Source organism: Chiloscyllium plagiosum, chromosome 7, assembly GCF_004010195.1.
Source record: "Chiloscyllium plagiosum isolate BGI_BamShark_2017 chromosome 7, ASM401019v2, whole genome shotgun sequence".
Classification (NCBI taxonomy): Eukaryota; Metazoa; Chordata; class Chondrichthyes; order Orectolobiformes; family Hemiscylliidae; genus Chiloscyllium; species Chiloscyllium plagiosum.
Window position 1 is genome coordinate 93540488 of NC_057716.1, and position 14027 is coordinate 93554514.

At 41.9% G+C, this 14027-nt stretch overlaps 1 protein-coding gene across 1 annotated transcript in view; it reads left to right on the forward strand.

The window, feature by feature from the left end:
- The window catches only part of LOC122551779 (contactin-associated protein-like 5), an 879926-nt gene that overhangs the window by 340676 nt on the left and 525223 nt on the right, over positions 1 to 14027 (forward strand). Inside the window, exons 6-7 of the mRNA XM_043694242.1 lie at positions 5875 to 6059; positions 10319 to 10462. Of these exons, the coding sequence (XP_043550177.1) occupies positions 5875 to 6059; positions 10319 to 10462 (329 nt within the window). The remainder of the gene's footprint in view (positions 1 to 5874; positions 6060 to 10318; positions 10463 to 14027) is intronic.

Sequence of the window (14027 nt, forward strand, 5' to 3'; positions counted from 1 at the left end):
CGAACTATCGAGTCCCCAATTAGTACTGCTCTGCTCTTCTTCACCCTTCCCTTCTGAGTAACGGGGACAGGCTCCGTGCCAGAGACCTGAGCCCCGTTACTTACCCCTGGTAAGTCATCCCCCCCACAAGTATCCAAAACGGTATACTTGTTCTTGAGGGGAATGGCTGCAGGGGGTCCCTGCACTGGCTGCTTCCTCCCAGTCCCCCTCACTGTCACCCATCTATCTGCCATCTTTGGAGTTACTATTTCCCTATAACTCTGATCTATGACCCCCTCTGCCTCCCGAATGATCCTAAGTTCATCCAACTCCAGCTCCAGTTCCCTAACACGGTCTTGGAGGAGCTGGAGATGGGTGCACTTCCTGCAAGTGTAATCGGCAGGGATGTCGATGGCATCCCTCACCTCATACATGTTGCAGGAGGAACATTGCACTGCCTTCACTGTCATCCCTCTAAAGCTAACTTTTATTTAAAAAAAAAACTGGGTCTAAAGCATACAACAAGCAAAATTCAGCACTTACCTACTTACCACAACAGGTGTTATTATTAGGTTAGAGGAGGAGGGCGGGTGGGGGGCACTACCCGTGTAGTGCCTCGGGTTCCTCTCCTTCGCGCTTTTAAAGGGGGGAAAAAACTTACCCAGGTAAGCTTACACTAACTGCTTCCGGGTCTCGGCTGCCCTTCTGGTCGTCGTCACTTCCCCCTGGTGCTCCCGCTCTTTCTGTGAAGAGAGAGTGAAAGAGAAAAAAAAACACCGCTGCCCGCTACCGGTAAGCACTTTTAAAACCAAACGGTCTTATCTTCGCTGCTGCTCGCACTGGAAATGACCGACGGCTTCGAAGGGTGAGTATAAATACTCACCGCTTTCCTTCCCGGCTGCCCCTCTGGTCGTCGTCACTTCCCCCTGGTGCTCCCGCTCTTTCTGTGAAGAGAGAGTGAAAGAGAAAAAAAAACACCGCTGCCCGCTACCGGTAAGCACTTTTAAAACCAAACGGTCTTACCTTCGCTGCTGCTCGCACTGGAAATCTTCTCATTGTCATTCGTTTATCCAGTGTGCTTGAACTTTGATTGCTAGCCCTTTCCATGCGCTCTGTCCTATTTGTGCCTGTGCTGGAGATTTTAATAACCTCTCCTGAATTCTGCACTCTTACATCCTCCCTTAATTCAGGTTTTCTAATTTCTCCTATAACTTAGACCCCCCCCCCCCCTCCAATTTAACTTGAAGCCCTGTCTGCAGCCCTCGTTATGTGATTCACTGGAACCTCATAGCGCCAGAGACCCGGTTTCAATTCCCGCCTCGGGCAACTGTCCATGTGGAGTTTGCACATTCTCCCTGTGTCTGCGTGGGTTTCCTCTGGGTGCTCCAGTTTCCTCCCACAGTCCAAAGATATGCAGGTTAGGTGAATTGGCCATGTTAAATTGCCCGTAGTGTTAGGTGAAGGGGTAAATGTAGGGGAATGGGTCTGGGTGGGTTGGTCTTCGGAGGGTCGGTGTGGACTTGTTGGGCTGAAGGACCTGTTTCCACACTGTAAGTAATCTAAGTAATCTAAATCTAATCTAAGACCCTGGTCCCAGCATGGTTCAGATGAAGACCGTCCCATCAGAACAGGTCCCTTCTTCCCCAGTACTGTTGCCAATGTCCCATGAATTCAAACCCATTTCTCCCATACCAATATTTGAGCCACACATTTACCTGCTTATTCTTACTGACCCTGTGCCAATTAGCTCATGGCATAGGTAGTAATCCAGAGATTATTAGCTTTTTGCTTCTGCTTTTTAATTTAACTCCTAGCTGTTCATACTCCCCTAGCAGAACTGCAACCCAAGTTTTATCATGGGAGCACCACTACCTGCAAGTTCCGCTCCAAACCACTCACTATCCTGACTTGGAAATATATCACTGTTCCTTCACTATCACTCAATCAAAATCTTGGAATTTCTTCCCTCAAGGCTTTGGGAGTGAACCTACAGCATATTTGACTGCAGCAGTTCAAGAAGACAGCTCACCATCATCGTAGAATCCCTATAGAGTGGAAACAGGCCATTTGGCCCAACAACTCCACTCTGACCCTGTGAAGAGTAAACCATCCAACACCATTCACCTACATTTACCCCTGACTAATGCAAATCAGTTACACATCCCTGAACAATATGGGTAATTTAGCATAACAACCTAACCCAACCTAACCTGCATAGTCACCTAAACTGCACATCTTTGGACTGTGGGAGAAAACCCATACAGACATGGGAAGAATGTAGAAACTCCACACAGACAGTCACCCGAGGCTGGAATCAAACCTGGGTCCCTGGCACTGTGAGGCAGCAGTGCTAACCACTAAGCCACCCCATCACTTTCACAAGGACAATGAAGGATGGGCAATAAATGCTGGCCCAGCCAGAGACACCCACATCACGAGTCAATAAAACAAATTATAATTCATCTGCCATGCATTTGGCCATACACTCAACCTGTCCAAATCAAACTGAAGCACAGTAAAAGGCTGTACAGTTGGATTTGCATTTTCAGGCAAACCAGGATCTCAAAACAGGTAGATTTTATCTGAAATCCCGAAATCCAAAAATCTTCAAAGTCCGAAAGTTTTTTTGTGAAGTTTTTTTTCTCATTAACAAGGTTGTTTGGCGTGTAAACAGTTAACCCAAGTCAATACCCACCTGATGCGTATCACTCAGATGCGACATGTGGGGTGCGGCCCTTAACTGGCAGGCCTCAATTTTGTTTCAGGGCCCGTTTTACTCACAGTAAGTCTGTTCTTTGGAAAGATTTTTTAAAAATTCACCATCAAACTGCCACTTATTCTGAAATGCAAAATATTCTGAATTCCGAAAACCAGCTGGTCCCAAGCATTTCGGATAAAGGATTATGCACCTGTACAATCATCAAAAACAGGTTGTGGATGGCAAGGAACTGTTTCATATGTGTACCCAAAGCTTAGAGAGCATGTTTAGAAAATGCATTACGAAAACTCTACATTGGACAGAGAATAATAGGTTAAAGTTTAAAATTGTGAGTCATAATATGATAGATTGGAACAAATTAATGTGATATCATGATCAAAACAGTGAAGGAAAAGACTGGAAAATCTTTTATTTTTACATAGCTAGCTGTTAGGACATGAAGTGCCCAAATTAGGAAAAATGGCAGAAATTAAAACTGGTGATAGTGGGCAGCACACTGGCTGGAGAAACCTGGATGGCTTTTCTTACGAAGATGCAACGCAATTTCAAGGCAGTAGACACATAGCTAAACAGTGTGACGATGCTGGGGTTTAAGTGGTCTGCTATGTCCTAGTTTTCTTCAGAGAGAGTTTAGGGGACAGGTGATTGAGAAGATTTACAACTTGGGAGGCCTGGATGGGTGTGGCCAGATCTCACAAACCAGGATTTCTAGTTTTTTTTCAGTATTTTAGCTTTTAGATTCAGCAGTTGCTATTGGAGTCTCAATAGGCTTGGAGCTGCAATAAGTGACTCCTGGCAGAGACTCTCTCTGAATTTTCTCTTGATGTTTTTTCTTCTGTTTTTTTTTAGATTAGATTAGATACCCTGCAGTGTAAAAACAGGCCCTTCAGCCCAACAACTCCACACCAACCTACCCAGACCCATTTCCTTCTGACTAATGCAGCTAACCCTATGGGCAATTTAGCATGGCCAATTCACCTGACCTGCACATCTTTCAACTGTGGGAGGAAACCGGAGCACCTGGAGAATGTGCAAACTCCACACAGATAGTCACCCAAGGTTGGAATCAAACCTGGGACGCTGGTGCTGTGAGGCAGCAGTGCTAACCACTGAGCCACTGTGCCGTTTGCAAGAGAAATCTATTTTCTGAATTTTGCCAAGGAATGTATTTATGGGACATTACTATACTGGAACAGTTAATTAGTAATAGTTACTGTATTTATTATTCGGTTAAGTTTTCCAATAGAGTTAAGTTAATTTAAGTTCTTTTTTCTTTTGTTGTATTTTAACTACAGTATTTAAATAAATTTTGCTTAATGCTGCATAAGTTGACGAGTCGAATTGCATCTCGAACACAGCACTTTACATTTGTCTTTAAAATACGCAAAATTAGGGTCCACGCTACCTTCTTAAAATATTTTGAGGGAGTCTGGTCCAGCCTGATCTATACAACGACATCAGGATTCCCATTAGATTAAATCCCAGGCAGGGTGGGCTCCTAAGAACTGCAGCCCCTTTGGAAGCCTGCAGCCCCCTAATAGCTGCAGTGCCACTGGGAGAAGTGGTCACTGCTGGTACTGCATCCAGGGATGGACACTGAAGAGAAGTGTGTGTAGTCAAGGATGCTGGCAGCAAGAAAGGGGCAGAGGGGAGGTTGGGGTTTTGAAAGGAAAGGCAAAGGTCTGACACTACTGCAAATCCAATTCCATCCCATGTTCCTAGATCAGGTGAGTAGTTTGATGTGCTCCCTCAAGTGATGGGTTTCCTATCTGCAGCTGGCAGTGGGATGAAGTCTGAAGTGGGCCTTGCGTGGTTACTGCACCCCCTTCCTGTCCACAGCTTGATCAGGAGGGAGTCAGGAAGGCAGCAAATCACAGTAAACCCTTGTGGTTGTTCAAATGGCCCCAATACCATCAATCCCATTTCCTGCAGGGGCAATAAATTCTGCCCAGTATTTACTGTACAACCCATGATAGCTTCAAAATGGACTATGGATAATGACAGCATTGAGAAAAGGCATTGAGAAAGGTAAAGCAGATAAAAGCAGATGTCCAAAAGAGTAGCCAGATATGTGGTGATGCATTTTGGAAGGAAGAATGTGAAGAAATAAAACAAACTATAGATATTTTCAAATCAACTAGCTTAAAGATACTCTGACATACTTCTGGAACAGGTGGGACTTGAACCTGAGATACCTAGCTTAGAAGTAGGGACGCTATCACTGCAGCCCAACAGCCCCTTTAAAGTAAGCTGCATGCTGAAATTTTAAGTGGGAGGGGTTTGATGGACAACAGTCTGGTATACCAAGATCTTTGAAGGTGTTGGCAGAAATGGCAAAACTATTAAAAAATTGTAATCTGCTGCATTATATATAGAGTCTTGGAGAACAAGAATGAAATGAATTAAAACTTTAATGAGCTTTTGGTTTAGGGTTTAGCAAGATTATTGTATCGAAATACTGAACACCAAAACGTATGAATGATGTTAGATCCTTGCAGAAGGGTATGGAAATGATTTGCCAGAATTATTTCAGGTATAAAGTATTTTGGTGAATGAAGAGACTTGAGAAATTTTGATTATTCTCTTTCTTGCAGAGAGTTTTAACATGATTTAATTGAGACACTCAAAATTATGAGAGTATATAGAGAGAAACTATTTGCACTGCTGGCCCATATTCAGGGAATATCAATTCAAGATAATTGGCAAATGACCTGGAGTGGAGATACAATATTTTTTCCATTAAGTTATGACACAAGAATGCAGTGATACTGGAAGCAGCAAAAATAGCAACTTGCAAAGGGGAATGAAATAATAACTTAAAAAGGCAACAACAGTGGAACTTTCAAAAAAAGATGAGGTTGGGGGTTTAATCAAATAGCGTTTTTAATGAGCTATACAGACCCAATGACCCTGAAATGCCTCCTACTATGTTCTGAGGATTTTTGATCGTCGGTTTGGTCTCTGTCCTCCTGTAAAATTCAGTGTTTCAAGTGGATAGTCACCAGTTGAAAAATTTCAAGCTAGTTTTCTGCATTGATTTAGCAGTTCATATATTTTACTAAATAGCTCAGCTGGTTTCCCTGTCGAAGGCAATAATTTCATGTGCTCTTTTGATTTGTTGGGTGATTTATTGATTTGGGAACATGTAATTCAAAACAGGACCTTTCATGTTTCAGGTGACACCAAGTTGCATTCCATCAGTAGTCACACCTCAGTGACACTGGGGAGTCTGCTGGACGATCAGCACTGGCACTCCATTACCATCGAACGCTACAACAAGCAAGTGAACTTTACTGTGGATCAGCACACACAGCACTTTCGAACCAAAGGAGATTTCGATTATCTGGATATTGATTACGAGGTGAGACTTGTAACTGACAAAAAGAAGAGTCAAACTTTGGAAAGACCTGTTTCAATGCTTGATTCCTTTTGCAGGTCAGATCATAGCAAAAATTCCCATTAATAAATCGGGTAAAGATTTCCGGGGAAATAATACACCCAGAGAGTGGTCAGAATATGAAATTCTTTTTCACAAGGAGTCACTGAAAAAAGAAGAATTGATTTATTTAAGAGGAAGCAAAATAAGAACAGGATGAAGTGATGAATAGAATGACATATTGATGAAGGTTCAATGAAGGGGGAATGGAAGAAAATTCATGTGGAGCATGCCCAGTAGCATACTGGCACGAGTGACTTACTTCTGAGCTGGAATTAAATGACATTGGTATTAGAGTCATTATGGCACAGAGGGAGGGAAATCAGCCTATCGAGTCTGTGTTGACAATCCACTCTATCCTGAAGAGTCAATGGCATTGTCATAGTATGGCTAGTCTATTAATTTAGAAATTCAGTTAATGTTCTGAGGACCTGGGTTCAAATCCTGCAGTGGCTGATGGTGGAACCTGAATTCAATAAAAATTTAGAATTAAGAGCTTTATGATGACCTTGAAGCCACTGTTGGAAAAGTCCACCTGGTTCATTGATGTCCTTTAGGGAATGAAACTGAATTCTTACCTGGTCTGGACTACATGGCTGAAAACTCACAACAGTGTGGTTGACTCTTAGGTGACTTCTGAACAATTAGAGATGAACAATAATTGCTGGTTTAGCCAGTGACACCTCATACTGTTAATGAAAATTTTTAAAAAATGTCCCATTTCCCCCACTTTATTCCTGTACGCCGTAACTATACCCCCTCAAATGTCCATCCTACACCCTTTTAAAATCATTTATTTCTCTGCTGCCACCACACTCAGTGGGAGCGAGTTCCAAATCAATACCATGTGTTATGGAAGAAGATGTCCCTCACTCCTCCTTTCATCTCTAGCCCAAAAGGTTAAGTCCCATCGCCGTTGTACCATCAGGTAATGGGAAAATAAATTTCCCTTATTTCCCCAAGTCTCCTATCAAACTTCTCTGCTCCAACAAGAACTGCCCCAACTTCTCCAACCTAACCCTGCAGCTAAAATCTCTGAACACTGGGACTGATCAATCTGATCTTTACCCTCTCAAGGAACCTGATATCCCTTTCAAACATATGGTAACCAGATCTAGACTTAATACTCCTGTGGTGTCCCAATCGATGCTTTGCTACTTAATATTGCAATTTCTTTGTTGTTCAAATACAGCCCACTTGTCCTCTACCATCTGTTGGATGTCAAGTGGTTTTTCTTTCACATCAGTATAACTTTAATTGTGAGTCCAGTGAATTTAATTTATGGAAGTAAGTTGTGTCACCTGGAGGGAATCTTATGCCCCATTGGCTTTATAGCAATTGCAATATCAGAGTTTAAATTAAAGCAGTTATTTTTAAACCTCACTTAAAAGCCTGCTGACAATAAAAGAGAGACAACGGATTTGGCCAACCATGATGATCAAAAATTCACTTGATATTTCAACAATGAATAATAGATAATTTAAATTTCCCTCATCCTATGGATGACTTCAGCCTGAAGCTATAACGTTGACCTGTTCTCTGCATATGTCTATCTCATGTGGTCCCACTGTCATACCAGCACTTACAGCAAAATAATGCTGCTGGAATTGTGAGAAATAAGACTGGGTAAAGAATTTATTATTTTCAATTAGTTCTAAACTAGTTAGTTTTAGTTCAACATACACAGTTACAATTAGTTAACATGTACAATTGAAAATAAGCTTTGGCAGTCAGGAAGCACAACAAAACCAGCTCAATATTTCCTGTTTGAGAATTCTGCCACATTTGTTTAGTATAATTGGAAACCTAACAAATCCTACTTATAGGATCTATTGATGCATTATCTTACATCCTGCCTCCAATTCAATTTACCTCATTCCTGTAGCCTGTTTGCCACCTGCACCAGAATCACCTGTATCCCAACTTGGTGAGATCCAGTGTATATCAAAAAAGATTCCAGATGCTTATGTTTCTCCTTCCTATCCTGAACACAGGAACTTAAACTAGACTGTGCTTTTGGTATATGCTAGTCTGATTTTTCGTATATGAACATAGATAGGAGCTTGTTGCTCTTCGTCCTCCATGGGGATCTGCTGCTTGCTGCCAGCTAATTTCCTCCTGCATCCACAGCAACCAACCACAGGACCTGTCACTCTCAGTAGAAAAGATTCAAATTAGGCACTGATGGTGCAAAATACTTTCTCAGACCGCAGAACTCTGCAGATGAGGGCTGAGCACACTGATTACACCCCCCCTCCAAATGTTAACCCTCCCTACAGCTACTATCTATTGATCTTTGGCTGCCCATACAGCATCCACTTGACCCCTCAAAGAAGGATGGAAGGATTCCCAAGATTGCATTCTCTGCACATCTCTGATTAACTTCGACGAACCACCCCTAACATGATGGACCAGATGCCGGACTACAGTATTAGCAGCTCCACAACTGTTGATATATGATTCCCCTGAATGCTTGTGCTCACCATGCAGAACTGACCATTGAACACCAACAAATATAATGAAGTGTGTGTGTGTGTGTGTGTGTTAGCACCTCTAACCTGTAACAGTGTTGTAAAACTTTGCCTCTGGCTTAAACATCAAGGTGCTAAGAGGCACAGCACAGCATGGCAAGGCAAATCACTTATTTAGTTAAAAATCACACAACACCAGGTTATAGTCCAACAGGTTTAATTGGAAGCACACTAGCTTTCGGAGCGACGCTCCTTCATCAAGTGGTCCACAACCACCTGATGAAGGAGCAGCGCTCCAAAAGTTAGTGCTTCCAATTAAACCTGTTGGACTATAACCTGGTGTTGTGTGATTTTTAACTTTGTACACCCCAGTCCAACACCTGTATCTCCAAATCAAATCATTTATGGTATGTTCGTAAAGATTGGTGCTAAGTGAGTGGGTGCTGAGAGAGCCAGCAAGCTGCCTTCAGGTACAGCCTGGTCCATTTCATGTACAGAATGTTGTGTCTGTCTGCAAAGTGTCCCTGCAAAAGAGTGGATTTAAAGATTACCAGACCAGCCTGATCCCACTGAATGATGGAGCAGACATAATGTGCCAAAGGGCGTATTGATTCTACATCTTGCAATTTTAGGATCTAGGCTCTTTTTGTTGTTCCGTTTCTGGCTAGTTTTCTTTTAAACTCTAATATGTACTTACACTTAAAATTTCTTAGTTTTTTTTAATGTTCTTTCCAATTTTCTGACCTACTGTCAATCTTTGCTAAGCTACATGCTTTTCGTTGAAGCTTGATTCCAACTGTAATCCTTCCAGTTAGCAACAATAGTCAGTACATTACTTGGAATTTTTCTTCCTTGTTGAAATGTAATGTCTGGCACAAATGTTACTTGTCATCTATCAGCCCAAGCCTGGATGTTGCTCACATCTTCACACAGGCTACTTCACATCTGAGTAAATGGTGCTGACCATTGTGCAATAGTCAGCAACCACCCCCTTTTCTGAAGTTATGGTAGAGAGAAAGCTATTGTTGAAGCAGCAGTAGATGGTTGGACCTTGAACACTACCCTGAGGAACAACTGCAGGGATGTCCTGGGACTGTAGAGAATTACCACCAATGTGCTTAACTATCTTGCTTTATGTTGGGTATTACTCCAGCTAGCAGATAATTTTGACCCCAATTTCAAGTTTTCCTTGAGCTCCTTGATATCATAATTCATCTCCAGAGTTCAATTCTTCTGTCATAGAGTCATAGAGTCATGGAAACAGACTCGTCAGTTTAATCAGTCCATGCTGAACGTAATCCCAAATTTGTCATAGTTGTTAGGACCAAAGTTGTCATAGGAAAGTATCCAAGTAGTCCTGGCAGAACTCCAACTAAGTGTCAATGAAGAGGTTTTGTTTTGGAAGTGCGGCTTGATTGCACTGTCAGTGACCCCTTCCATTATTTGACGATGATTGAGAGGTATTTAAAATACTTTTTGTGTGACACAGGCAAGTTTTCACATTGTCAGTCCACACGAATTGGAATTGGAACTGTATTGGAACAGATTTGCTCAGGGCATGACTAGTTCCGAAGCACATATTTTCAAGTCTATTGCCAGAATGTTTTCAACACCTGTAGCCTGAACAGTGTCCTGTGCCCTTATTGTTATTATCTGATCCTATGAAGAAATGCTGCACTAATCATTATTTTTATCTTTTTTTTGCGACTAAAGCTCAGTTTTGGAGGAATCCCAATTCCAGGCAAATCGGTGACTTTTCGGAGGAAGAACTTTCATGGCTGCATTGAAAATCTATATTACAATGGAATGAATATCGTTGATCTGGCAAAGAGGCATAAACCTCAGATACACATTATGGTAAGAATGGCAACGTGTTCATCCGGTAAATAAAGCTGTGGGATATTGGGATTAAATATCGAATCTTTCAGAGTCTTATGCACTCTGCCCTTTAGTAAAACATGACTGAAAGACCTGAAGCACAAAGCAGGTAGGCATTTGATAAAATGTAGAATATGAAAGAGGTTCCACTTGTTAGCCATCTCACTTGGGTATTAGAACATTGTGTTTTCAAATCCCACTCTCTGACCTTGAGCATTCGTGTGATATTCTAATGAGTCTACCAGGGAAGATGGCAATTTTTGGTTGTTATATTGAATTGAGATCTTGTCGTGGATGGAAAACATGACATAGTAATATTTTGACAAAGGGCAGGGAAGCTCTTCTTTGGTGGCATGGCCAATATTTATCCCTCAAGCAACATTATTAGAACAGGTTATCAGGACATTATCTCATTGCTGGCTATGGGAGCTTGCTGTGTAAAGTGGCTGCTATATTGCCTACATCACAGCACTGACTACACATCTTCAAGGTGCAGGGATGGTAGGAGGGGACTAGACTACATATCTCGGCAGCTGAAGATGTGACTGATAGTGGTGGGTCAAGTGAACTGGGGTATTCACAATGGTTTAGTGCTGGAACAAAGCAGTGTTCTTGAAGGGTTTTAGGACTGAATATGGTTACACAGATAGAGAGGGGTGAAGGAGCTCAGTGTAGGATTGAATATTTTAAAATTGAGGCATTGGTGGGTTAGGAGCCAATGTAAGTGAACACGGTGGTAATAAGTGCACAGGGTTTAATTAAACTCTGAAAATGACAACAGAATTTTGGAAATGCTCCATGTTATGGAGGATAGAGTATGGGAGGTTAGCCAGGAAAGCATGGGAACATTTGAGCTCAGAGATAACATATGTATGGATGAGGGTTTGAACAGTGTTAGGCTGAGGCAGTGGAGGAGACAAGCTAAGTTTTCAAATCAGTTTTGGGATGGAACATATGCCTGTAACAAAGTCACCTGATTTTAATTCATTTAAAGTAATTTGTAAAAGGATCATCTGTCACAATGAGGAGAATATCATTCATCAAACTCAATAGTTGTCAGTCGTTAATTTTTATTGATTGCTTAAAAAAACCGTTAGCACTTAGACTGACAGGTCTTTCCCATATGAGTAAAATTATTAATACTTGTGATTTTAGGCAGGAGGGTTTTTTTAATGATGCCCAGTCAAGTGGCATGATTATTTAACTGTGAGCAAACAGTGAAGCATTATTTTTGTGCACTCTGCCAAGCACGTGGTTTTGTAACAAATTCCCTGAGAGAAATGGAGAGGCCTAATTGGCTCCAGAAATGAGGGAGTTCAGTTCCATGGATGGTTTTGAGATTATGGGATGGGGCTCTTGAGAGCTGGCAGGGCCTCAATGTGCCAAATGGCTTTGCAACAACCATTCTACAATTCAATGATAATTCAAGTTAGTCAGACACAAGCTTCCCTTAACAAAGCCATGTTGACTGCCCTTGACTGATCTGTGTCATTCTAAAGAAAATAATACTGTCCTCAGAAATTTTCTGAAAAATATGGCCGCCACCAAGGTTCCATTCATAACCACATGCCCCATTCATCTAGTGATTGTGATGAGGTCAGCCAGCTTGACCTCGTAGCATATGAGTTCCCTGATTGATGCTGTTAATCTGGTCTAATCAGGAGCCCTGGTTGACATGAACAGGTTGAGTGTCTTGAGATACTGACATTCTGGAACTTGATTTTGTATGAGGCAGTATTATTGTCAAGGACTGTCCATGTATAAATAAAGGGTGACTTAACAGTAGTAGACTCACCAAATTTAAGGGTAGTTAAATGGTCATTAGATAGACATATGGATGAAAATGGAATAGTGTAGGTGAGAAGGTATTCAGATTGGTTTCACAGGTCAGTGCAACATCGAGGGCTGAAGGGTCTGTACTGCGCTGTAATGTTCTATGTTCTATGGTGATGAGATACTGCCCTCTGTGGAATTATTTCAGTGATGATAAGAATAAAGCATGATCCTGAAGAAACCTGCTTACAATGGTCGGCTTTGAGTTGGGGGAAGCACTTCTTTCATCATGCATTTATTTGAGAAGCTTGACTCAATCAATCCTGCTGTTGAGAATTGACCCCAGCATGTGGAAAGAATGCACTACTTTTTCCAGGCAAGCACATTATGGCAGTTCAAAGACAATGAATAATTGTCCTGAAACCCAGTGGAGCTGCAGCCTTTTCTGTCATTAAGAGCCTAACTTTCTCTAAGGCAACAGATATTAAAACTTTTCCAGAATTGCTCGACATATTAAGGAATATTATGACCACAAACCTTTTATAATTTGGAGATGCAATTACTTTTACTCGGCAATTCAAGAACCAGGGGAATCTGTAAAAGGATTTTTGACTAGGTTAAGATGACTGGCAGAAGCCTATGAATTTGGTTTAACCTGTAATGAGATGCTAGAGACCATCTGGTATGCAGGATTAATGATGTAACAATGCAAAACGCATGCCAGCTGAAGCCCAACTGAATGTCAAACAGGCGTGTTACAGTTGGCTTTAACATTGAAAAATGTGGCGAGTGGACCATACAGGTTCTAATGTATTCAAGGTATTCTAATGAAATTGGACACCCATGCCAGTTTGATTGAACTTAGGGAACACTATTTGAGTGCAGGCAATTGCAAAGTCTCACTCAGGTCATATCCTGATCAGAGGGACTCTGGGTTGGCCCAATAGCTTATGCATCCAGGACTTTGGCTAATGCAGAGTGTAATTTCATCCAAAGAGAAAAAGATGGATTGGTGGTCGTTTTGGACGTTCAACCTTTATCAATGAAAATTTGTGATAATCACAGATCACAAACCCTTACTTTGTCTGATTGAAGAGAACAATGCAGTGCCACTCATAGCTTTGGGCTGCATCCAGCAGTGGTCTCCATTATTAAATGCTTATAAGTTAAACTACCATCTGGGAGGCTGAATAGTGAATGCAGATGCATTCAGCTGGCTCCCATTAACAGATGCACCACCAGTGGTGCCCCAGTGGAAGAGTCTGTAATGATATTTAATTTTCTGGACTCACTCCCAGTTTTAGCTGAAAGTTCCAGTCCTTTTTAAACTGAAACGGCTGGTATTGATTGAGGAACAGAGGAATGGTCACTGGTAAAATTGAATCCGGAGAGACCAGCTTATACCAGAGGAGCAAGAGTGATTGGCCCGAACAAAGCTCGCCATCAAATGCTGGCTGAACTCCATCAGTGCCATCCAGGAATCTTCAACATGGAGATGTTGCCAAGAGGTTTTGTTTAGGTGCCAGACCTGGATGCAGACACAGCTGTATTGGTGGGGCAGTACTCAGAATGTCAACAAGGACAAAAATTACTGCCAGCAGGTCTCTCACATTCATGGGAATGACCATTGTAAGGAGAAAGTGAGGACTGCAGATGCTGGAGATCAGAGCTGAAAAATGTGTTGCTGGAAAAGCGCAGCAGGTCAGGCAGCATCCAAAGAGCAGGAGAATCGACGTTTTGGGCATAAGCCCTTCTTTAGGAATGAGGAAGG